Source organism: Varanus komodoensis, unplaced genomic scaffold (assembly GCF_004798865.1).
Source record: "Varanus komodoensis strain SLA01 unplaced genomic scaffold, ASM479886v1 scaffold26, whole genome shotgun sequence".
In the NCBI taxonomy this organism is placed as follows: domain Eukaryota; kingdom Metazoa; phylum Chordata; class Lepidosauria; order Squamata; family Varanidae; genus Varanus; species Varanus komodoensis.
Genome location: NW_025335684.1, coordinates 10,261,372 through 10,286,896, shown reverse-complemented (window position 1 = coordinate 10,286,896; position 25,525 = coordinate 10,261,372). Strand labels below are relative to the sequence as shown.

Genomic DNA, 25,525 nt, shown 5'->3' with positions numbered 1-25,525 from the left:
ATATGGCTGGAGTGATACCTGGTCCCCGGCAGCTCTCGGGAAACCCGGACAGCGGCTGCCCGTCAGCGTGGACCAGACAGAGCCAGGTGAATCGGTACCTTGCCTCAGTATTAAGGCTGCTTGCCATGATCCAAAGGATTCCTGGAAGCAAGAGGCAAGCTGAGGCGGATCCTTCAGGGGGGTCCAGCAGGGAGTGCAGCTGACAGTGCTGGACTTGGCTGGGCAGATACAGGATTGGATCCCCTCCAACACTATCAGGGTGGAAACAGCCACATCAGTGACCTGCTGAACACCACAGAACCCTGCAGAAGAGGCCCTTCAAAGGAGCTAATAAAAGGGCCGGTTTATTAAATTCTGCTGCAAGGTAAGCCATATATTGGACACGCTCTCCAAGGGGTTTGACAAAGAAGTATTTCTCTGCACTTAGTACAATTTCTTCCTATCCAACTGTGCACCCATGAAGCCAAGATGTTACTCATTAAGAAATCTGGAAGGAATTCATTTTAAACGAGATTCCTGGGTTTCTATGACGATCCTATTTCACGGGACGTGTGTGTTCTCACACGGGCGCACACAGACCACATACTGTGTATGCCTTAGGCTGAACAAAAGGAGAGGAACATTAACGAGCTCTTCAAATTAGCCAGCTGTTTCAGATCTTGGCACCACTTCATCATGTTCTGGAGATGGGACAGCTGTTCAACAGCCCCCTCCCCTCAAGTCCTTTTTCTTATGGGCTGCACCAAAACATACCTTGATAACATGGCACAGTTTCTGCAGCAATGCAGGGACAGAGCCAACATCATAGTCCTGGAGGCGCAACGGGTAACCAAACGTTTTAGCGTATTCTGTGAGCACATCCGCCATCATAAGGCTTTTGTCTTTCTGAGACCGGAGCAATTTAACAAACTGGGCAGCTAAAGCTTTGACCTGCTCCACATCTGTCAGCGCAAGGATCTTCTCTTCTCCACATTCCAGTACCTGGGGGTGGAAGTCAGTTCAGTTAGTGAAATTATCTCAGAAGGCCTTTTCTGGCCACCGAGGCTGGCAATACGTCGCGCTCCCCCTCACCAGTCACAAGATACAAGCTGAAAAATCACGCGCGAACCATTTCTCCCACACTGTTTACGTGAACAGTTAGTGGCCCATGAAAAGAAAACAAGAGCTCAAGGTTTGCGCATGTGGGACAGGACTATACCGCACCCTCCCTAAAACGAGGAACCGAAGGAGGCTCACACAGTCCCCCTCCTCTTCCCTATTTCATCCTCACAGCAATCTTGCAAAGTAGGTTAGGCTGAGAGCTGGGGACTGGCCTGAAGTCGCACACGGAGCTCCATGGTCGAGCAGGCACTAGCACGCGAAGCTCCCGAGTCCTGGTCCGGGGCTCTTAAACAGCCAAAGTTTTGACTAGTGCTGCTATGATGGCCACAAGTATGAGATGCCTAGCATGGAGCTTTGGGATGGCTGACGGCCCACTTCTGCCCTGAAGGACCTGCTGACTGACCTGCAAGACCTCTGGTATGGCTTCAAAGAGTTCAAGTAGTTTGGTGAATCCATAATAGGCCAGTTTGCACTGGCGCCCAAAGTGATGGTGGTAGGATGGGATAAATTTATTAAAAGACATGCGAAAATAGGGCTGGTGACGCAGCAAATCAATGACCTCCTTGGAGAACTGCTTTGTCCTTTCGATTTCCTCCTTGGTACGTTCTGAGGACAGAGAAGAGGGGTCAATAAAGAAATCACTTAGAGGGGGAAAATGGAATGTGAGGAGGAGAAAAGACAAGATGCTTGGCTCACTGTCAACTAGACCACCAAACAGCTAGTCTATCCCAATGGTCAGTGAAACACTTGCGTTGTTGTGCAGTGTTTCTGGGACTTCATCCTTGAAAAGAAAAAGCCACATCCTTTTTCCAAAGGCTCGCCTTTGGGGAATGTAACCGTTTAATTTTCCTTGTCTTCCCAGGAGCCTGGAACTGTGGTATTCTTCTGCTCACCTGTGATTTGGAAGCACAGGGAAGGCTTCACACTTGGTAGCCAGGTGATTTCCAGGTGACCACGTTGGGGGATTCTTGCCCTCTTTGATAGCCCCTCCCCACAAAAGCCTATCTAGTCCCTTCTGCTTTTTAAATATTTTTATGCAGTTGATAATCTGGAAACCTGGATGGAAGTGTCATCGGCATGCTGAGGTTTAGCTCTATTCCTCCTTAAGGACTCCATGAGATGAGGCTGATTCTGTGCCTGGACTCGTAGGTTGAATAAACTGAAGCTCAGTCCAGAGGAGACCATTCATATGTCCATGTGAACGATGTTGTCGCTACACGGGACTGCACTCCAAACTCCCCTCACCCAAAGGCTCAGGCCCACAGCTTGGGAATGCTTCTGAATGCGAGGCAGCCAAGTAAACACCAAAGCCTTTTATGAGAGGCTAGTTGGCAACCCAAGCTTCTCTTGGACAGGGGCTGCCCTGACTCTTGGGGCTGCTTTTGATGAGATTTCGGAAAGAGCAGGTAGTCCCCAATATCACTGCCTATCATCCTGTTCAGATGTGCCAATGCTCTTCTTCAGGTCTTCCTGCTGCATGCAAGAGAGGTAGAAACTAGGAGTTGGATTATCTTCAGCTACAGCGTGCTGCTTATGGAACTCCTTCCCAGAAGGGACCCACCTGGCACCAGCTCCGTTATCCTTTAGGCATTAGGGCAAAACTCTTTTGATCTCTCCCAGCATTAACTGCTCTTAATTTGATGCTTTAACTAGTGCCCTGCTGTTTTCATGCCTAACATTTTTACTTAATGTTATGGAAACCTCCCTAGACTCTGATAAAGGGCTGCATATACATTCTCTAAAGCAACAAATAAAATAAATACAGGTCATAGCTTGTAAAACAAGCCTTAATTCACTCACAAAAGTTACATGAGCCAAATGCCCATCTGGCACTGGTGCAGCAACAACCGTCAGACTGGTAAAAAGAAGCAGAGTTCTGAAAAGTGGGGACATTACCTCTTTTGGGAATACAAATTACCATCTCACTATCTTGCTGAGACAAACAGATGGTTGTGTCTGGAATTTCTGATATTAGATCTACCAGCTCGCACACTCCGTATTCAGTTACATCCCAGTCTTTCGAGAAACACCTAGGCATTGAGAGAGAAAGCAGCTGCAGAAAACATATCATCAAGAGTCCCACTATCCTAAGTGGGAGCACAAAAGGTACAAAATGAAAGTCTTTCCCACTGCCAGTATCCCCAACATGAGAACCGAGAGAAAACCAAAACATTCTCAGGGTTTAGAAACCAACACTCTGGAAGATGTTCTCCATGAGGTGACCAAAAACACCAAACTTCTCTTCTTATAGGGATTTTGCAAGAGATCTTCTGCAAAAAGACAGCACAAGGGCAAATAGCTCTCTGTGCCTGGGAGTTCTTTGCACAGGCTGTAGGACTTGAGGAATGACTGGGGTGCCAAACAGTCAACAGATTTGGTTAGTAAGACATTTGTCTACCCTTGCCTCAAGGTACCAGTCTAGGAAAGCCCCATTTCTAGTAATAAATTTTAAAAACCATCTGGTTTAAATTCTACCCTATCCCTCCATTCTGAGTAGTTTCAATTACTACTCTTCAGATGATTCTGACTCTTCTCTTCAGAATTGCCCCTCTCCTGTCTGTGGGGAAATACTTTCACTGAATCCACAAAGCATTAAATTAAAAAATCTTGAAACTTCAGTGATCATGATACATACCAGTGATAAGCGTGTAAGAAGTCTCTCACAACAACTTGCTTACTGGCTTGGGACTTGAGAAGCTTCAATAAATCTTGAGTGAATCGCTTTACTTGGGCCCTGTGTGTCAAGGTTAATAAACGCTTGGTGCCTATTCCGAGTATCTAGAAGAAAAACAAACATGCATAAAATGTGCGTTTCCTGAACGGTCCTAAGATGAAGCCACATTAGAGCTGCATAACCAGAAAGGGTACGGGGTGTGTGTGTGTGTGTGTGTGTGTGAGCACAAATGCATGAACGCAACCCAGTGAGGATCAGAACAGCCCCTTGCTGGTTCTTCACATCAGTCCTGACGCTTTTTTGACAAGCAGCCATGCAACTCAAACAGATGGAAGTGACCTGGATGCCCCTGGATCACAGTAATAGAGCTACCTACCAAGTGGCTAAGCAGCAGGCAAGGTAACAGGGGCTTTCTCCCCTCCTCTTGTCCTAAGGAAGTTCTGTGTGAATTAAATTTGGACAGCAGCTTCCTCAGAAGAAACATAAAGAAGAGTCTTGTGGCATCTTAAACACTTGCAAATTTATTCTGGCATCAACTTTCGAGGGCTCTGCCTCTGTTAATGTGCCTGTCGAAGTAGACTATGTCCACAACCTGGACACTTTTCTTAGTGTTCAAGGTGCCACACAACTCGTGGTTGTTTTTGCTGCAGCAAAATAACATGGCTACCCCTCTGGAAACCATTTCTAAGAAGGGAACCTGTAATGTTCTTGGCCAGTGAGAGGCTATGGAAGAGACTGGAGACATTTACAGGTATTAACCTTGCATGCAAAACCCCCTAGCTTGGCATCACTTGCTCACGGAAAGGCCTTCTCATTCGAAGCCAGCATCTGGACAAAATGGCGATGCTAAACTCACTTGCAGCACATGAGGCACGGCTTCCAGCAACTCCATTAACTTGGAATACCCGTAGTCAGACACACGACACTGCTTTGCAAAATGGTGATGGTATGTTGGGATGAATTTACTGACAGGTATGATACACGATGGCTGGTTTTTAAGGAGATCGATCACTTCTCTGCTGAACTGAATGAGCTGTGGGTTACCCACAGGACTTTTAGAACGTAGAAGCCAAGGTTCTAGAAAGGGAAAGAAACACACACGTGCTCGCTTAGAAGAAAGGGACACAAATGGAATGGGATGAGCACTACAGCAAAAAAGAATAAATCGGAGTAGGAACACTGTGGAATTGGGCAAGGCTATTACATTGCTGCAGACCAAAAGCCACTAAGATGAAATGATAGAAACAAGACCACCAGTAGCCTGAAGGCCGCTTTGCATCCCAGGGGAGGAAAAATATAACCGGCATATCCAGGAGCTTGCAAACACTTGGTGGGGATTGTCTTCATCTTTGAATGATGGATTCCTTATGCTTTCCTACATCCAGCTTTTGAAACTATCTCTGCTTCAAGAGAAACATTCAGATAGTGAGGGGGAAGCTGTTGTTTACTATATACAGTAAGTGCAAACCCCTTTGGGTGCACTGGATTAGTTGTTTTTTAATACCCTGAAAATGGGGAGACATTTACAGTGCAATACTAAATATGCTTCCCAAGAAGTGCCACCTGTTTTCATCCAAACTACATTCCTACACTGTAGCTTCAGAAACTTCATAATGGATGTCAGGTGACTCTAAAAGACACAAAATTAGTTTGTTGCTTAGTATTTTTAATATTAGTTTTTCCAAAACTCTAGACCCAAGCTCTCCACAGGGACCACAGTGTTCACAATTTATTGTGGAATTTATGAGTTTTGTCTCCACAAAATAAGTTCAATATAGTGTTTGGTTGATGTAACTATGTGAAAGATATAGAGAGGTTTAACATTTGCTTTCTAAAATTAATATGACTGATAAAAGATTTTGAAGAGGCTCTAAGCCACCTGAAGTTGGATCGTACAAATGTGAGTTTTGCCCTTATGGGTGCGTGTCCCAATCCTAGCATGCTGGATTGTTACTGGTTAAAATACTTCAAGGGTGTAAATCTCAGACTGGATCACTTGGCTTCATTCCAGCAGGAACAGGAAGCAAATAAAGGGAAGACAATATAATTATGTCCTGTTTTCTACATCTGGCAATCTCCAAACATCATAATTATTTAAACTATTTATACGGCACCCTTCCTTAACCACACTGTAGGTCCGGAAAAAGTTTCCAATGAAGAAACAAGTTCTTTAAAAAAAATAATGAGATACGTACCTGCAGTAGGAGGTGGTGGTTTGTTATGTATCCATTTTACAACTTTAATACCATTTTGTGCAGTGGATATATTAACACCAGGAACACAAGTGATGAGGTGTTCCAGAGGAACTCCACCCTGGCCTTCTTGCACGACTTCTAGATTGCTAAATTCAGAACCATAGCAGTCTGGAAAGCTGCAGGACCAAAACAGAAAAGTGTCTGACCAGTCTTTATAGGTGCTACTTCACAGATGGCCAATTAAGCCTCTGGTAAATAAGTAAAACAGATGCAGATATGTATTAGCAACCTTTAAAGATGTTTTGAATGTGGAGTATACTTATTTGATATCAGTCTGTCTTATTATAGTTTATGGTGGTCACAACCTTAATTTGGCATGGCCAGCAGTTAACTCCTGAGTCAACGAAAACAAGCAATTGGATAGGAATTTGGAGTCAGATGTGAATCTGCAAAAACCTAGGACAACTTTGCAACAGTTAACACAGGTCAGTATACATTTTAAGATCTAAGGACCAAAACAAAAAGCAAACAAAACTCCTACAACAAACAACAAAAAAACCCCAGTTGCTACAGATTTTCTGCACAACTTGATATGCCCAACTCATGCAGTTTTGCCATGTTGTGGATTATATATGTCCATAAGAAAACTGAGAGTTTTATTTCTATTTTCCAAACAAACTTCCTTTGCAACACCTAATGCCCATGTCTGCACTTTATCACCTGTAAGAGAACATGTGGGACCAGAACACTTAAAAGGAGTGTTTCTCCCTCACCAGTCCGCCCAGCCACTGAGGTGGCACCATCCTGGAAGCCCTCCAGAGCCCTGTGGCAAGGTGTGAGTCTACCTGGAGAAGAACCTTAAGTGCAGTGCTCCTGTTTTGTGCCCCTGGAGATCAGGCAGGTACCAGCACTGTACTATTTCAGGCACCTCCTGAAAGCATTACTTCAGGGAGCCGCCTTGCCTGGCCCACCACCACTTTTCCTGCTAGCCTGTCTCTGACAAGTTCATTCTTTTATCTGTTTGTACTGTCTATCTTTGCCCTGCTCAGGGCTCCAGGATATGTTAGCTGTGGAGCAGGATGAAGAGGATGATGCTCACAAAGCATCAGGGGTGTAAGAACGCTAGCTGGAAATGGCCTTGATGTGAACAAAAAGGAATGGGAAACCTTCATGCCTAAGTCTAGGCACAGCACAGACTATTACAGAGGAACCAACGCTCCCTGTGGCTTGCTGTTTAAACAGCACGGTCATAATGTGGAGGGAAGCACACTAAACAGGATGGGAGGTGGGAAGAGAGGATGAAAGGTCAAAGGCTTCTGGGGAAAGGTGGCAGTCTCAGAACTGTTTGAACAACTGCAGATGCAGATGCCGGGAGACAGTGAGTGCAAGGGAAAGAGTGGCACAGGCATGAAACAAAGGAAGAAACCTGGAACTCAGAAAAGAAGAAAGCACCTGCAGTGCAATTGGGATGACAAATGAAGAGAAAATCAGAGGCCGATCGAGTTTAGTCCTTCACGGTTTCTCACATGCTAAATATCAGTATCACGTTGCCCTGAACGGGGCTGCAGTACCCTGTGTTTATGTATTTATACTGTGTGAGGCCAGAATGCTCCATCTGCACTGATTAAACTGTCTTTAAAGTCTCCACCTTGTGTTTTCAAGCACACATTTCCAGCCCTTTCAGCCAAAAAGTAACCTCAAAATGTGCAAGCAAAGTTTGAGTGAGGTAAGACTGATTTTTCAGGGAAAATGTTTGCTCGAAATGAGAAGCAGAGTACCTAAGTTCAACACATACACACACACACTCAGGCCCTAAAAAAAGATGTTCTGTGGGTGGTATGATAAACGATTTCCCCCAGATGCTTACTTTGTGTGCTAGCAACGACAACGGAACCATCTTACCTAAGTAACGGCACGGTCCCTTCATGCGTTTGCAACAAGCTATGGACTTGCGGTGCGAACGTCTTCAGAGACAAAACCACAAAGGGAACTTTGTAGGAGTCGGGATCAAAGTCATGCTCGCTAGAGAAGCAACAAAACAGTAGTTAAAATTGACACCAGGCAAAGCGAAATATTTTCTCTAGCATAACTTTGGCCAGTTGGAAAAAACAGCATTGTTACGTGCCTGCCGTTGAAGAATCATCTCATGTTTACAGCCAGTGGCAGGAGGTATACGGTGCAGTATCGCTGTAGTGCGACTGCTAAGCAGACGAGTGCGCTCTGTGGTCTAGCAGGCACAAATCAGGGGGACTGTATTTAATCTGCACAGGTCTGCGCTATCCTTCATCCCATGGAAGAATTACAGTGGCTGTAGCTCGGAAGCGAGAAGCATGTTTTGCACGTGGAAAGACCCAAGCATCTTCAGCTAGGGTTGGGAAGCACCCATGTCTGAAGCCATGGAAACAAGACCAGGCAGGACAAGCCAATAGTTTGACTTAGCATAGGGCTTATTCTTAAGGACCTAACTCAGATGCGGAAGCCAAGGTCATGTTGATAGCAAACATGACAGAATAAAACTCGCCACACAGTTGTATGGGCTTGTCTTGCCACCGAACCGAGCCCACTGATTCCACAACGATAAACCCAAACAGCCTTTCCAGACTTAGGGTATGATTGCAAGCATCTTCAGACCTAAAGAATCCTGCAACTCCCAGCCTTCCTCAGCTGGCATTGGTGGCTGGGATTGTACGGCTTCTTCTGTCCAGGTAGGCCTAGGACGGCACCTTGAATTAAAGCACCGTGTGCTGGCATGCTCAACCTCAATTCCAAAGTAAGATGGAAGACCTGAAAATGCAGCTTACTTGAAGTCTTTATTCATGCAGTGCTGTTTACAAATAGGCTCATGATACTCCAGTTCTTCAAATATGATCGGACTACAATTAGCAGAAGAACCATCATGGGACTGTGAGGATCCCAAAGGGCTTTGTCTTGCTTGACTACTTGGTAAGAGACATACAAGCCGTCCATTGCCTTGATCGCGGACTGCTACAACTTCAGTTAATTTATACAAGTCAGATACATTTATCTTATGTCCAAATCTAAAAATAAATAAAACAAAGATTTTAGGAGGAGAAGAAAGGGCTAAGGCAAGCTCTATTCTTGCAAAGAAGATCTGTTTCAAAGGTACTACTAGTTGCAAAGGATTGAAATAGAAACATTTATGATTCCTTACAATTAAAGGGGCACATTTCAAACCTACTTTTTCTCATAGATCTCTGTGAACTTGAAAAGAGGGAGACAACACGCAGGAGCATCTTGAAGGATTGACATTGCTTCTGAGCTGTGGATGGAAAAGTTGTGGCATGTTAGAAAAGCACAGTGGATCATGGTATTCTCACCCTTGTTCTGGATTTACTCTGGAGTCACCAGTCTTCCCTACAAAGTCGGACCACTGCCATAGCCCAGGAAAGGCATTTAACTCTTTGAGAGTATCGATACCACGTCTTAGGAAGACAGAAAGCTCATGGATTAAGTACAGCTGAGGCCACAAGTTGAAATATTACTTTAAGGCTGCAGGAGTTCCACACGTGCAGTGGGGAATACATTTCGGTAAACCAGTCACTCTTATCTTGAGGGCTGGTTCCCGCCTAAGTTTACAGAACCAACTTGCCTGGACAGTTGCTCTAGTGCTTATGTCTGTCCTAAGTATTTTTGGCTATTCCCAGAAATCATTACTTCTCATCTTCCCTGGCATACAAAGAAAACACACCATTTTCTCCACTTTCCTTTTAGTAACTATCTGAAGACGGGTGAGGCCCCTCTCACTACCATTCTCTATGCACCCCCCCACCCCCCGCCTGGATATATCCTCTGAAAATGATCCCATTTTAAGAACGCTCCATAACCCACCTCCAGTCAAAATTACCACAAACCGACGTTTACCTTTTGCTTTTGTGCTTTACCTAATTAAAGCAAGGGATTTATTGGTCGCTCCTGTTGCTAGTGAGACCTGGATCCTCTTGCCACCAATTTTGCACCTGTGGAGGTTGTTGACGGCACTAATCGCTTCTTGCAGATTCTCCATTTGAATTATTGCCTTCAGCTGATAATCTGTATGTGGACTGAGTTCTACAGTTTTGACCTGAAAATAAGAGATTAAAAAATAATTGCAGAGCAGAAATGCTGAGCTACTCAGGACATCCAGGATACCCAAGGAGGATATGAAACATGCATTGGCCATTATATGCATTACTAAAATAATATGAAGCCCCAGCCACCACAAGCTTTGGGTCAGAGGCATGTAAATGCTTTAAGAGAGCCAGTGTGCTGTAGTGGTTAAGAGAATGGGACTGGGACTCAGACGACCTGGGTTCAAGTCCCTGCTCAGCCATGGAGCCAACTGGGTGACTCTGGGCCAGCCACAGACTCTCAGCCCAACCCACCTCACAGGGTGGTTGTTGTGGGGATAAGATGGAGGAGGAGAACGATGTAAGCTGCCTTGAGCCCTTTGTAGGAAAAAGGCAGGATATAAATCGAAAAATAAACAAATAAGTAAGAGCAACTACTTCAGAGTGCAATGCACATGTGGCTTCAGATGCTGCAAAAGGCACTGGCACAAAGCAATTCCTTGGCCCTGCATCTAAGCGTTCTATTTTTGATTTCACTGTCGCACTGGAAGTGTCACACATGCACTCTGTTCATTGGCAGCTTCCACTCCTGAGCTGTGATTACAGCGCTGCTGCCTTAGGGAAGCCGCCTGCATTCATTCCGGCGATCTCATGAACTGAAACAAGTGGGTGCACGACCGCTTTGGCTTACCTTCCCGTGCTTGGAGAAGGTTTCGTGCAAGGTCTGTTGCAGCTCTTTCCTGGATAATCTGTAGTCAATGTTGCTAATCTGAATATCCACCCCGTTTGCAAAAGGATCTGGACAGTCTGCACTGCCCGTATGATTTAGGATGTTCAAGGTGAGCGGAGAAGACCTGTTCGAAATGTTTGGAGACACACTCCTGCGGAAACAGCATGGGGAAAAAAGAGAATTTCAGAATCATTCATGGTACTGCACAATACACACATAGAGCAATGATAAACCACTTTAGGCATTTTCAGATTTGCAAGTGAAAGCATTTTTGTCCTCAGGAGAACATCTTCAATCCAGTGGAGTAACATGTCAGACATAGTCATCTACCCTCTTTGTTTTGTGCCGGATGGTTTGAGGTTGTAAATTTTGGTTGCAATGAACAGATTAAACCCTGTTTGTTTGAAGATCTTCTCGTTCTTGTGCCAGTACTATTACAATCATCATCATCATACACTGGGGTAACTCTGCCTCGCTAAACCTGTATTATGCAGGCGCAGACCACTGGTCCGTCTCGTCCAGTTTGCCAACACTGACTGCCAGCAACTCTGCAGGGTTTCAGGCAGTTTTTTCCTACACTATCTGGAAACATCGGGGAACAAGCCCGGGGTCCTGCAAATCAGGCACACTGCGACTGAACTGTGGCCCCTCCCTTGAGGGAGCAGGGAATGCGCACCAGTGCTCACAGAATCTGCTCCAAAGTGGGACATACAAGGCATTCTGTGTTGTGTTATGCCCAACACATTTCCAGTGGTGAGACAAGTTGCCTCAGGTGAAGGATATGCCCATACAAAGGAAGGAAGGAAGGAAGGAAGGAAGCATCAAATACCTCCTCTACTTTCCCAGCATCTCCTGTCCCACTGACTTTGGTGTTAGGGCAGATTCACAGCCGTGCAAAAACATTCACGTAGTGCATTCGGAGCCATTCTGGTTCCAGGCTCTTCCCCAGAGTGCTTTGGCTTGCAAAAAGCTGCTTACCTTGACGACCAACAACTCTGAGAAATCAGAACAGGGCTGAGCTGCCTTGATGCTGTGAGCATGCTGAAAGCGGACGGGTAGCTAACTTGGAACATGTCATCCTTCTCTTTTCTCTCTATTGGGGAGTTGCTGACACTTCTGGCTACAGACAAATCCTTCCTGCATAAAGGAGAATGACGGCATCATTTAGATTTGCTACTTCGGCTCCTGCTGTGACAAAATTAACTCATGCTGTTGACATACTTTGGATTGCTTTTATGAATGGCGTCTCCTCCTCCTGTTTTTCTGGTTGCCAGAGGTGCAGAACTAGCTGCATTAGAATTATTTTGCAATGGCTGGTCTTGGCAGTTCTCTCTTGACTGGTCTTGGCGGTTCTCAGAGGTTCTTGGATTTTTTGACTCCATACGACACAGTTCCTGGAAGGAACAAAAAAAATAAGAGAGAAGCAGAGAAGATGTAGGAAATGAATTCTAATTGAGGGAGCTGAAGGGCAACGAGCCATTTATAGTTTAGTGATGCAATATGCAAAAATTAAGAACATTAAACATTTCCAGTGAGTGGGATGGCACACTTGTTAAATCTAAATCTCAGATCAAATACAACCAAAGTGTAAGTTATAAATCATAAAGGCTTGGATCCAGAGAAGCACGAGTAAGAAACTTCTTGCTTGATTGTGGTTTCCTCATGTCTTCTTCCTGATGTAACAGCCTCAGCACCATTTCAAAAGTCCCAAGGAGGCACAGGAAGAATGGGGGGATGCAGCTAGAGGGAGACAGTGGGGACACACCTGCACAGAGGCCAGCAGCCTCTCTGGCTTCCATCTTCTTTTTCAGATTGCATTCCCTAGAATGTTTTCCTTTTACTTCCCAATTTCAGTGAATCTATTGGAATGTTTATGCAAAGTTAAATACATGCCTCTAATGATTAAGGAGAGCACAGAGCACACTAGTGGATTAAAAGAGATTGGTAAACCTGAATTGGTTTTAGAGCAACCTGACGATGCTGGTGAAGATCAGTAAGATCAGAAACTAACACTTTCAAAAGATGTAACAGCATTCATACCTGTAGACTCTTTATGCTTGTGTTCTTCTGAGCTGACCCATATGCTTGAGAACCTTTTCCTGAAATTGCTTTGTTGGTGGAAGATTGATCATTTGATTCTCTGTTCACGAGGCACAGCTTTGTGTTCTTGTTGACTTTTTTGGGAGACTTAACTTTTTCTGCTGCAGTAGAACTCGTATTCTTGGTTTCAGAAAGTTCTTTGTTTTTGGGGGTAAAAGACACAATGATCCTATTGCCAAAGACGTCTTCATTCTCCATTCGCTTCTGAGCACGTTCAGCACTATCTTGATTTAAGAAGCGGAGGATTGCACTGCTGCCAGAAATCGTCAGTACCTTCCCACCACAGTTGTCTGACAAACGTCGGAGTCTGTAGCAGACACTTTTGGTGTCTCGGTTTGTTGGCAGGTTGTAAACATATAACAGGGTATGGCATGCCTAATTGTTAAAACAAAAGGTTTTAGTTGGCTTCCGGAGAAGCCAGGACACAGAACCACAACTGAAGATTTTGACAAGACTTTTGTATTAGACATTAATGCAACCCATAGCTTTATGGACTTGTCATGTCATTTCTATACCACCCAATTTCCAAAGCTCTCCAGGGCATTAACAATTTATACAATATAGAAAAAAAATACAAAAACACAACACAATAAAGCACAGAATTACAATACAAAATTTAATACACGCCTTAAGAAAACAAGCAATGACAACAAATTCAGACCTCCCCCCCCCCCCGAAGCAGCTCTGACCTTTCTGAGGAGGTCTCTGGAGGGGGAGAGCAGGTGATGGGGTCACCCACGGCGGGGCAGCATTTCTCCCCTGAATTAGTGCTCAAGACAACACTAAAACCTGGCCTGTAAGGGCTCCCTGGTTTGGCCCTTCTGCAGGTACCACTCCTGCATTTGCAGGCAGGCGGCATCCTTGGGCAGCCACTGCACTGCTGCCCCGGACTGCGACAGCCACAGGTGTGGCTACCCACGCTACCTCAGGACTATCTACCTGGAATGCCCATACACTAAGACCATGGCTGGCTCAGACAGCACAAGAAGCCACAATGTTTTTGTTTACCATTGTCAGTCTGTTGTGCTGTCTCAATCCAGGTGCGGTGTTTCACCAGGGTACACCTGGTCACTAGAAACCATGAGAAACAATGGTTTGTTGTATGGTTTCTTAATACCACCATGGTCTGCTATGTTCTCTAAACCCAGGATTGATGTTTCCACAGTCTTGGTAGGCAACTAGCACAGTGTGCCCTAGAAAGAGAGGCTACTTTAGCAGCCTTTTCAGCCATACAGCCTCTATGATCTCTCTCTGCCTACAGAGATGTGGACCAATGAGGAACTGGCAGGTAATTTCAGGCATGGTGATGGTCTACATGCCACCAGTGAGAGGCCTGAGTGGGCAGGATGGAAGCCATGATAACACAGAAACTTGCTTATCTGGCAGGTTGATCATGGTAAAACTGTGGTAACCACATTTGCTGTGTTGTGTGAACCCAGTCGAGGTGGGTAATCACAATGGCACTGGCCTTGAAACTTGCTGGAACTATTTCCTCAGAATTATTAAAACTGCACATTATTCTGGATCAGATTCTATTCTATTCATTTATTTAAAACTTTTGTATACCCTTCCAACACAGACATCCCAGGATGGTTCACAACAGCAACACAACAGAATAAAAATAAAAGTAAGAGCAGTACAGCATCCAGTATTAAGTGCATATCCACAGATTAAAACAAACTGGCAATTAAAGTAGTGGGAGAATAAAAAGGGTTTTGCCTGGAATTGGCACCAAGCGAACCTCTCTGGGGAGCGTGTTCTGCAGTCGGGCTGTCACCGCAGAGAAAGCCCTCCTCCAGGAAGCCACCCTCCTGATCTCTTTCAAGGAGGGCTCCCTTGAAAGACTTGTGTGAATGCACAAGAGTTTTACGTTCAACACCTGTTTTGACAACTGACGCACTTATTTCCAGAGTAAAGCTAGTGTATGCATTTACTGGTAAATTAAAAGGATCTGGAACACCGGAGGCTTTAACTGGTAAACAGTGATATCATAATAGCAAGAAGTAAAGGGAGAAGATACCACGGTCTGTTTAATCATGGCGCAGGTAAGTGGCTAAAGAAGTTCATATTGAGTTTAGTCACAGGTGATTTAGCTAAACTGAGAAATGCCTTGTTTTGGCTGAAGGGAAACAGAGCTCCTCCAGTTTATTCACCTGAACATCTCAGAGGAAAGCACTCACCGGTTTTTTCAGTGGTAATCTTGGAGGCAAATCTGAAATAAATTCTTCAAATCTGATGAGCTCATGGGCATGATGCAAGAGCGCTTCAGAAGCTTGGTTTTTGTGCACCAGGATTATGTGGAAACCATGGCGGTGTCTCAGGTCACTGAGTTCTAGTGCAAAGTTCACATCAGCTGAAAATACAAACTCAACATCAAGAAAAACCATTGGTTTAGCAAGACTGTTTCAACAAGTTCACCCTTATGTGGGCTGTTCTCTTCAAAATTACCAGCAACTCCTGGCAAACTTCTAGCTAGATTACTTCCCAAACAGAGACTCGGCTCCAATTAAGCCGCACACTAAGCAGAAAAAACAGAAGGCACAAACGCATCACTCACTGGCTGAGCAGAGGATGCTGCAGAGAGTAAAGAAGAGCAAAGACATTATTATTGCCCGTGTGCAGTGGGTTGCAAAGACGACAAGGTGTCGGGGACTGGTCGTTATTCTCACATAACTCCAGTCCTCTATCAGCTCCATTGGCTTCCCATTGACATCCGGGCTCAATTCAAGGTGCTGGTTATCACCTATAAAGCCCTAAACGGCTTGGGACCAGGATATCCAAAGGAACACCCTTTTCCCTATATGCCCTCCTGCCCCCTAAGATCGGCAGTAGAGGCCCTCTTCCAATATTTTAAAGTTAATTAATTTTAATTGTATATTTATTCATTTAATTTATTTTTAACCATGTCATTTTATACTCAGTTGTGGTGTAGCCAATTTATTTTGTTTAGAATAATGCATTGTAAGCCGTCCAGAGACGACAGTAATGGCCGGCCTAGAAATTTCCTAAACAAACAAATTTATTTATTTTATTTTTATTTTATTAAAACATTTTTATGCCGCCCCATTCGCCGAAGCCTAAATAAATAAAAAAAAGGAAACCTGAAGAAGTCCAGTGGAGTTTCTTTAGTCCACACAGAGTTCATGTGAGGTCCCAGGTCTCTGCACGTCCGACCTCGTCTCATTCTTGTTTGCACAGCTTTGTTTTCCTATCCCATCCCATCTCCCCACCAGTAAGTCTAGTAGCAAAAGCCTTAAGAGTGACGCTACTCAGAGCATCTCCTTGTGAAAGCTCCACAGACACAGAGGCATGAGGAGTTCTAGAGAAATCCTTCCCAATGTGTGCAGACATACCAGGAGTTGTCCGAGAGGCAATGTAAGCAAGGCAGCTGCTATTACAGACAGATGCCACACAGTCCGCATTGCTCTGAACCAAGGCGCTCACAGAGGGCAAACCAGTGGGAAGGCACATGAATGGGGCATTCACACTCAAGGGCACCTGCGCAGGGCACTCTCGGCAGGCAGCACGACATCTGTCTGGAGGACAGCGCTGCTCCGCAGCCAAGCAGCTGGCTTCATTTGCTTTGTGCAGATCCACTCAAGGTGAACACAAGCAGCTTTCAGTTGATTGCATAGCCAGAAACATTTAAACCCTAAAGAAATACTCTAAATCCTGAAGAAATACTTAACTTACAATAATTTAAGCAAGGTAGAAAAAAAAAAATCCAGCATCCAGCTGATCAGACATCAGACTGAGCCAGAATTTGAGTGAAACACTCTGTTCCTGCGATTGGCGTAATTTGTCTCTGATAGCCAGGTATTAAAATGAAACTGACCTGTCTGGTCCTTAAATCTGGGCAATTAAAACTCAAAGCTATATATGAAGTATTTCTTACACATACTTGATACAAGGACCACAGTGGCTGGTGCAGCGTGTGTATCGGCAAATCTTCGAAGACTCTGTCTGAGTTTGTCATCTGCTGCATTCTTCGCTGTGGCATTTATGTGTGCCACTGTTACCTGAAGAAAAACAAGGAGTCATTTCAATTAAAGCCAATGCTGTAGGGACTTGGTCCACAGTTGGTACCTTTCGCAGAAATGCAGCCAAGCAGGAGTGTGAGGTGGGTGGAAAAAAAATGGCTGCGTTAACAGAACCAAAGCCTCCCAAGTCATGAAAAGCAGTTCTCCTATTTTATCCCACACTGGCCAGACCACATCTAGAGAACTGTGTCCAGCACTAGGCACATCATCTTGAAAACAGAGACAAGTTGCAAGAAGTTCAGAGGAAGGTCGTGAAAATGACTTTGCATATGGAAAAGAAATCATACGCAAAAAATAGAAGGAACTGGGTGGGAGGACTAGATTTAACGGGCATAACTGAGAGGAATGTAGACTGCAGTAGAGCATGAGGAAACATGTCTCAGTAAGAGAAGTTCAAACACAGAACCATTTGCTCTCCTTCATGGAAGGGTCTTCTAGTAAAGGCTTGACAGTTGTCTGTTCTGAATATTCCTGCTTTGGATTTCCCACAATACACAGAGCTTGAGCAGCTGAAACAGATAATTTGGTGGCCTACAACATCCCCTCCAACTCTATATTCTTGTCTGCACTGATCAAAATATGAACTGGAAAGAGACTTATGGAAAGGCGCTAAATCCCAAAGAGCTTACCTGGCAGTTGTTCAGTTCTTCGATAACCTCTTTATTCTCCTTACTAATATCACACACACAAATGAACTCTGCCTCTCTGTGGCCTTTAAAACACTTCTCACGAATTCGCTGTACCACTGCTACAGCCGAACGGCCGGAAGGAACAGAACAGTTTTCAATGTCCCAAAAGACTCCAATGGGAGGCAGGTTTTCTAGCACTTGGTTTGTTACGGCAACTTCTGGAGGTCCTTTAATTGGAAAAGGTTAAAGAAACAACTCATGTGAAACACTATTGTCAAACGTGCTGCAGTTTCAAATGCAAAATTAGAAGAAGCTAGAACGTTCGTAACAATTGCAAAGTAATTGTGGACATTAATTGCACGGATAAAATGCTAAAGATCATTTAGTGGGAAGCGTTCAGTTCAGCACCAGTAAGTGACAACCCCACCCCCACATGATCTATGATCCACACTCCGCTTCAGAGTGCTTTCCATGGTCAGTAGAAATGCCAGAAGGGAAAGGCACTATTGCCACCTACCTGCTGGCATTACATGTTGCTTTGCCTTGAACTAGCTCCTATTTTCAGTAAGTTGACCTGGATGAAAAATAGCTTAATGAGGTTGCTGATATTCCAGGGCCAGAAGAGAACCGAGACTGAATTCAGGTTGTAACCAAGGTCTGCTCCTCATATTATGCAAAGATAAATCCAGGTCTGCCACTGAATATACTAGCCTTCGCCCCACAGATCTTTTAAATGACAATTTCCAGTATTTCTGGCCACTGGCTACAATGAGAGTTGACACAACTAGAAGGCTTTGGGAAGGCTGGAATATGTGATAAGAGGATGATCAAAACATTTTCCCCACACGCTTACTTCATCTTCCCCCAAGAGCCTAGATCAGATCAAAGACCGAACTGATTGGCCTCGGTTTCTCTGAGTAGCCATTCAGGTGCCTCTGAGAAGACCTTCAGCAGCACTATTATCCTGCTGTTGTTTCCCACTCTGGCTAGTAGCCATTGCTAGCCTTTATCTGAAATTACTTAACCACAAGCATTATGACTGGGTGGAACATGAACACAGAATTACTGAGACATGACCTGACATGCCATCCTCTCATGGCAAGGACAATTCACTTCTAAGAAATGCAGCTCTCATGCTGTTAGATGAAAACACAACACTTAACCACTGATGCGAAAGGCTCCAACTTTCACCACTGTAAAGCTTATCTGCTAAGACAATAGACTTTACCGTATTTCTGGGGCAAGTGGCCAAAGCTGCTGGCCAAAAGTGAACTCTTCTCCTTTCTGGCTCCTTTGGTTCCGCAGCCATTACATACCGGGAGGGAGACAGGTGCAGCCGGGGCATTTGGAAGAGGAATATTTGGCCATATTTTAGCTGCATCAACCGAACTCTCTCTGGTTTGCTGTTGGGAAAATGTGCAAAACTGCTTAGTGCATTCATACACGTGAAGAAAGAAAGAGCATGTTACTGATCCAACCACATTCTCCCTGGACTAGAAGAGCTCCTCTGGTTGAGGGGGGCTATTTAGGTTGAGTGCCCACTTTTCGGCCTTGAGTTGGCATTTTTGAAATAATATGGCGCTTCCCACTTTCAGGAGGTGCAGTAAGATTCTCCATCCTGCTTCTGTAGCAGCCTCCTGGCAAAAAGAGCCGGGCGTACAGCAGAGAGGATATGCTCACCAAGGCCAAAGAACGTAATTACTTCATTGGATGCAGACCAATGTTCTTCCAGCCCGTCCTCTGTTACCGACAGGCCAGAGAAGTGCAGAAAGAGCCACATACTAAGAAAATAATCTCAATGGTGCTGTAAATAGAATTCTATGTAAAAGACAGCCTCTCGTTTTAATGGACACTTAATACCAAGATCACAGGCTGCAAATAACCGATTCCTCATGTTTGTTCTAGGGTAGTGGAGCCTGGAGAGCAAAGGAAGCAACAAACCACGAGCCTTCCCTTCTAAAGTGCTTAGTTTTCCAGATGGCCCAAGAAACCAATGCTGATTGTCTTTGTCTTTTGATGCCATCCAGGCAATGGGAGAGTAGTTAAAAGCATTTAAGAGTTATTCTCAAGTCTATGAAACTACTGTATTTCTTCAGCCTGTAACATCCCATACATGCTTAGACAGGGGGAAAAAATCCTACAACGTCCCATTTTTCAGTCAACCATGAGGAGTATTTGTTTCAGACAATCAATTTCACTTACCCTCCCTCTACTTTTTTCAGTCTACTGTTACTAATCCCTGTGATGGCCCAAACAATAATATACCCAGCAAAAAAATCTCAGAAATACCTTTGATTCAGTGATGCTGGGAGGGGAAAAGCAAACAAACAAAACCACTTGAAGAAAAATGCACATCTCTGAGTAATCTTTTGTTTTGAATTTGTCACTTAAAATCAAAACTTGGTATGGTTCCAGATAGATTGGGGTGCAAAAAGTATCTTCCCCTAAAGCAGTCAGCAGAGAGATGCTACTTCTCCATGAACTGCGGGACGTAACGAGCAGACTCAGCAGATGCCTGCTACATCACAGAGAGCCTGACCATCCAACCTGGATCCACAGAGGGCTTGCGCTACTGCTGACCCTGAGATAATTGCCAAGCTGCAGGATGAAAACCGCACGCCATCAAACTCTGCCTCTTTCCCGTCAACATCCCACTGAAAGTTCCATGAAACACATTATAAATATGCGGAGGTACAAACCTTACTTAAACACTCAGTGCAGAAGTGAGAGCCCTTTAAACAAACGGAAGGTGCTACTTTCAGGTGCGAGTTGGTGCAAACACAAGACGCTCGCTCGGATTGTGAGAGGTGTTCCTCCAGAAGCCCTGCAGCCCCACTTCTGCATTCAGAACAGGAAAAGTAGCCTGAAGTTGTGCAGCTCTGATGTGCCGGGAACTGTTGCAGTTTGTGCATGTTACTATGACAGGACTGGAAGTGGAGCTTCCCACAGCACGGGAAGTGTGGGCAGGAAGAGAGACTATTTTCCAGGCATGCTCCAGACAAGTCACTGGCAACGTTGCTTCGAGCGGGAACATTCTTGAGGGAGGATGCGGACTGGTAAGTAAAACCCGACCCTATTTGACAAGTGATTGTGTCAGTGCCTTGCGAGTCTAATACTGTGCCAGTGTGAATCAAGCTACCACCACCGCTGCCGCCACCGCCACCGAAATGCAGCTGAGGAACGCGAGTGGAAGAGTCGGGGCCATGAGGACAGCAGCTTACTTTAGAACCAGAGGGAAGTGGCATTTGCTTTTGCTGGAGAGAGTGAACATCGGAAAGGGGGAGAGCTGCAAAGGGTTTCGAAGCAGCATGGTGAGGGGATGGAAAAGCCTTCAACTCCACAGCAGGTTTCTTCTTCTCCATGGACTCGTTCTGGGGAGTAAAGAGCCAGCACAGCGATCAGTGCCATGTAATACCAAACACCTCATCAAGTTACAGCTGTGATAGATTAATCTGATGGAGTACAATGCAGCTTTGCCACGGGGCAAATACATGAAGAATGCAATTCTGTCTGTGTGTAGACAGAACAAGGGCCTAAAGCCATCACCGACTGGGACACACTGGGTTGCATTTTCAAGGGTCCCTGATGCCAAACGCGGTAATAATCTCAGTCCGTTGCAGATATTTGCTTTCTTGACTTGGGTTTCCTCTTTTTGGGATTTTTAAACAAGGCAAGAGGAGAAACAGGATGCAGCCTGGATTACAGTGGCTAGCAGCAGAGATGGCAAATGCTGCAGAATTCAGGGAAGCTCTGTGCAGCCTTGCTCTGCCCTTCTCCACGGTCTCATCTAGTCAGAAACTTCATTAGACTCTTTCTTTCTTTCTTTCTTTCTTTCTTTCTTTCTTTCTTTCTTTCTTTCTTTCTTTCTTTCTTTCTTTCTTTCTTTCTTTCTTTCCTTCCTTCCTTCCTTCCTTCCTTCCTTCCTTCCTTCCTTCCTTCCTTACTTACTTACTTACTTACTTACTTACTTACTTACTTACTTACTTACTTAGAGTATTTGTATGCCGTCCTTTCACATAACCTCAGGATGGCTTACATAAATAAGGACGGCAGGACCTTCTTTTGACAGGACTGCTCTTGCTAGAATTTCACACCAGGGAAGACAAAGGTTTCTCTAGCAAACAAGACATTAGTTTAGAGTAAGAGAATAGACAGCCAAGAGTAATCTTGTCTGTTCCTTCACAATACAGAAAGCTGTTTCAGAGTTCAGTAAAGGCATTTTAGCTTACAATTTGGCAGTCAATTACCACCATCTGGCTTTCTCATCAAGGGAGCAGTAGAAGTTGTATGTAAATAAACCAACTCTACTACCTTCCCAGTTTTCAGCTTTATTTGACCCGGAACCAAAGAACATATTAATCACGTTTATCGAACAATCTTTCTCTCTGTGAGTATTCGCTGGATGCCTTATCAGGAAAATAGTAGGGTGGCTTAGCACATCAGCCCTTTTAAAGTTGAAATAAGGGTACTCCACAAACAGGGAGGAAAAACTGAGCAGGTTGAAGTCTGGACCATGAAATTCAGTGCAAGCAGAATTATACCAGAGACACAATGGAATTAATATGATGCTATCTCACTGGACTATGCCAACCACTACAGGGACGAAGACTACCGAAATTATTGATTAGAGCTAGCAATGAATAAGACATGAGAAATCAGAGCTATACCAAGCAAGGGAAGTATATATGGGGATCTTCATGCAGCAGTTTTTGGGGATGGAACAATGCTAAACAACTTTAAATACATGGTGCGTCCCCTTTTAGATGATATGAACAAAATCACTTATTACCCTAAGCGTTCCAGGTAGCATTCCATTCAGAAAATGTTTGTGCAAATCCTACCGTTTTTGGACTGAGAGGACAAGTCTGTTCAGTACCCGAAAAACAATTAGAGAATTTCCAGAGCCATGGTTTAGCATCATTATCTTGTCTCTGAAGCCATCCAAGCGATCTAGTACAAACGTCCTCTGTTATGTTTCCTTCCATTATACAACCAAACAGAGGTCAACATTCTTATACCTTCCCTTTCTTTCATTCTTTCTACCTGTGAAAGAAATGCACATTTTAAGCAAATATCTAAATATAAAATTTAGAAATACATGTAGATAAGGTAAAAATGATTAAGACATGAACAGGCTAGTTAACTTTCCATTGCAAATGCTAAATATTGAGTGTGGAACTAAGTCTACAAGCTCATACAATATTTTATTCTGTTTGTTAAAGTAATCTCCACAAAGTCTGTCTTCTCTAACTTAGCCCAAATGCCCAAAAGCATAGAACGAAGCAGTCTGACCCTGTGGGAATGTTGCTCAGACTTCGCATACATCCTGCAACTATTTGCCTAGGAGTCTGTTAGTTAAAGAAATAACAGATAACCATTGCTGCTTGTAAAGCAAGCACTAAGTTGGGAAAATATCTTACTGTCAACATGTATTATAAATGAGTAAGCTTTGCTTCTTTCTTTATAAGATACAATGACACTAGACAATATGTCCTCCGGTGTGCAGCAAGTTAGAAACGAAACTAAATAAAAAACACAGGCTTCCTGTCTTCTGATGATTTGCAGCAGTTCCCTGTTGGAACTATGTCCTAAAAATTCATCTGGTTAAGGTTGTGCTAATTAATTCTGTTTGCTACTAATTCATATGTCCCCTGCAGAGAGCAACCTCTTCTTAATATCATTCACCTTGAAAGGTTTATAGCTTTTAAACTTTAAAAAAGCATAAAGCAACATAATAAAAGCTATATTTGAGTCTCTTCCCTGTTAGAAAAGCAAGTTTACACAAAACAGTTTAAGCATAGCTTTTTTCAACATTCCTACACAATTCCTTGATCTCTAATCTTTATCATATTAGCATTCTTCTGTGGGCTATCAGTAAAATTTCAGATGTCCCACTGGCTATCACAGGGTCACATATTTCTATATAACTTATGCTTTGAGTATATGCCTCCACTTCACAAGAAAGATTAGGAGAAGTCCATATTAAAGGCACTGTTAATAGACACAAATTGCTATCGAACCAGTTTGCAATTGTGAACGGCCTAGAAAGCATTAGCAGAAAAGTAGCTTACATGTGGAGCTAACAAGTCACTCCTTTTGTTTTAAATAAAAAGAGGAAAAATCTACTAGAGTCTTTCCTTTGGGCCCTAGAATCTTCTGTAAGGAAAGAAGACTCCCCCATATGCTGGTAAGTGAGAAAACAGAAGAGGGAGGCCGTGAGGGCCACAAGAGTTTTAGCAGGAAGGAGAGGACAACGTGCAGGAGGGGCTCCAGGGGATAGTGAGGAGTTAATGACAACAGTAAGGAGGGGACTATCGGTCAGAAAGGTGGCTACTACACAATTATGAAGGGAATTGGAGGCATTAATGGAGGAATATGTTTTTATTTGTCTTCAGACTCTCAATGGTGTTTCTGTTTTCAATGTATATGTCTTGCTTCCTTGCTACTTCTGTGCTACATACAGCTGCTCAATCTAGCTTACAGAAATCACAACCAGCAATTTAAAAAAGTAACACATCACATATAAAATGTATTTGTGTATTTAACACCGACCCCCCCCCCCCCACACACACACACTTACTGTTAGCAACCATTGTTCCAAACTTTTCTTGCAAGCCACTCTGGGCAACTCAGTCTCTGGAAAATCTGCTAATAGTCTAACTATCAATACCTCAAAAGATTCTTAAAGTTTACACACAGAGAAAAAATAAATCAGTAATGCTGAAGAGAGGGGCAAGGAGAGGAGAAAGCACAGAAGGGCGGGCTACTCCTCCCTCCACATCCCTCCCTTCAGGCAAGACACAAACTGGGGAAAACGCTCTAGTAAAGATGTCCTCTGTGCAACCTCTCCAGGTGACACATCACCCCATACGCTGCATCACACTGGGTGCAAGAAGTACATCTGTTCTGAGAAAACGGCTTGGCTGATTTGAGTGGAGGAAGTAACAGAAGGGTCCCTAAGCACATACAGAGTAAACTACCCTCCAGGCAACACACCACGTATTCACCAGTACACGGGAGTGTACGTGAATGGAAACTGGCAGAGGGGCTCGGCTGACCGGGCAGTGGGTACAGAAGAAAACACAGAAAGGGTCCCTGAGCATAGGAAGACCAAAAATGTAAGTGAGGAACTCCCCCAGGAGAAAAGGCACTGTTCCAGTGCCTACGAAAAGGTCATCCTTACTGAGAAGACAACTGGGCTGACGGAACGGGCGGGGGTGGAGAAGAACAGAAAGGGTTCCTGAACATGTACAGAACAACTTAGCAACCCCTCCAGGGGACACAACACAACGTGCATCCCCACACACGCATGAAGGGAAAACTGACCGAGAAATGGGACGGGAAGCGGGGCAGGGGTTCCTGAGCCTGTGCAGACGGCACCCCCTGCTCTCGTCTCCCACACGCCTGCGGGTGGTTTTCTCCCCCGTGGGGCGCCAGAGGGAGGGGCAGCTCGCCCCCTCAGAGCCCCGCCACGCTCCGGAAAGGACCCCCTCTTAGCCAGCCCGGCCGACCACCGCTTACCTCCCCTCCTGGCCACCGCCTCACATTCCGCGCCCGCCGCGCCCCGCCGCCGCCTCTTTGTTTTGCTCCCCCTTCCGCTTCCCCGCGCCTCCTTCCGCTACGCTCCTTCCGCCGCGCAGAGCCGTCAAGCAGGGCGCGCGCGCCGTCGTAAAAGCGCGCGGCCGCGGTCGCAAACGCCGCCCGCCCGGCCTTGGCCTCGTCGCGCTCGCGAGACTTCGCCCAGGCGCGCGCGAGGTCGGAGCCGCGCGCCCGGCCCCAGCGGCGTCCCACGGCCCTCCTGGTCGGCTCGCGAGGGAGCGCGCACGCGCACTAGGCGGGGCGGTTGCGGACGCTGGAGGCGCCTCTCGGCCCCTGAACTCGCGTGTGGCCTAGTTATTTGGGGGGGGCGATGGGGGGCGCTGTACAGATATTAAAAGATCCCCTCGCCATGTGCAAAGCAGCCATGACTCTAAATCCGCGTGTCTAGGA

At 45.0% G+C, this 25,525-nt stretch overlaps 1 protein-coding gene across 4 annotated transcripts in view; it reads right to left on the bottom strand.

The window, feature by feature from the left end:
- The window catches only part of MARF1 (meiosis regulator and mRNA stability factor 1), a 34,882-nt gene extending 9,694 nt beyond the window's left edge, over positions 1 to 25,188 (bottom strand). The window contains exons 1-21 of one of the 4 annotated variants that reach the window (XM_044433305.1): positions 25,058 to 25,188; positions 22,378 to 22,579; positions 20,236 to 20,907; positions 18,765 to 18,939; positions 17,537 to 17,763; positions 16,769 to 16,886; positions 15,048 to 15,220; positions 12,808 to 13,242; positions 11,989 to 12,161; positions 11,746 to 11,904; positions 10,729 to 10,918; positions 9,873 to 10,051; positions 9,170 to 9,250; positions 8,772 to 9,008; positions 7,873 to 7,992; positions 5,971 to 6,146; positions 4,632 to 4,852; positions 3,737 to 3,879; positions 2,998 to 3,131; positions 1,505 to 1,707; positions 754 to 981 (exon numbers count right to left, since the gene is read on the bottom strand). In XM_044433305.1, the coding sequence (XP_044289240.1) occupies positions 754 to 981; positions 1,505 to 1,707; positions 2,998 to 3,131; positions 3,737 to 3,879; positions 4,632 to 4,852; positions 5,971 to 6,146; positions 7,873 to 7,992; positions 8,772 to 9,008; positions 9,170 to 9,250; positions 9,873 to 10,051; positions 10,729 to 10,918; positions 11,746 to 11,904; positions 11,989 to 12,161; positions 12,808 to 13,242; positions 15,048 to 15,220; positions 16,769 to 16,886; positions 17,537 to 17,763; positions 18,765 to 18,939; positions 20,236 to 20,907; positions 22,378 to 22,521 (4,188 nt within the window). In that variant the 5' untranslated portion in view covers positions 22,522 to 22,579; positions 25,058 to 25,188. Of the gene's footprint in view, positions 1 to 753; positions 982 to 1,504; positions 1,708 to 2,997; positions 3,132 to 3,736; positions 3,880 to 4,631; positions 4,853 to 5,970; positions 6,147 to 7,872; positions 7,993 to 8,771; positions 9,009 to 9,169; positions 9,251 to 9,872; positions 10,052 to 10,728; positions 10,919 to 11,745; positions 11,905 to 11,988; positions 12,162 to 12,807; positions 13,243 to 15,047; positions 15,221 to 16,768; positions 16,887 to 17,536; positions 17,764 to 18,764; positions 18,940 to 20,235; positions 20,908 to 21,524; positions 22,350 to 22,377; positions 22,580 to 25,057 lie in introns of those variants that run through there. The other 3 variants (XM_044433306.1, XM_044433307.1, XM_044433308.1) reach the window with 3 other exon arrangements.
- Between the last annotated feature and the right edge of the window lie 337 nt (positions 25,189 to 25,525).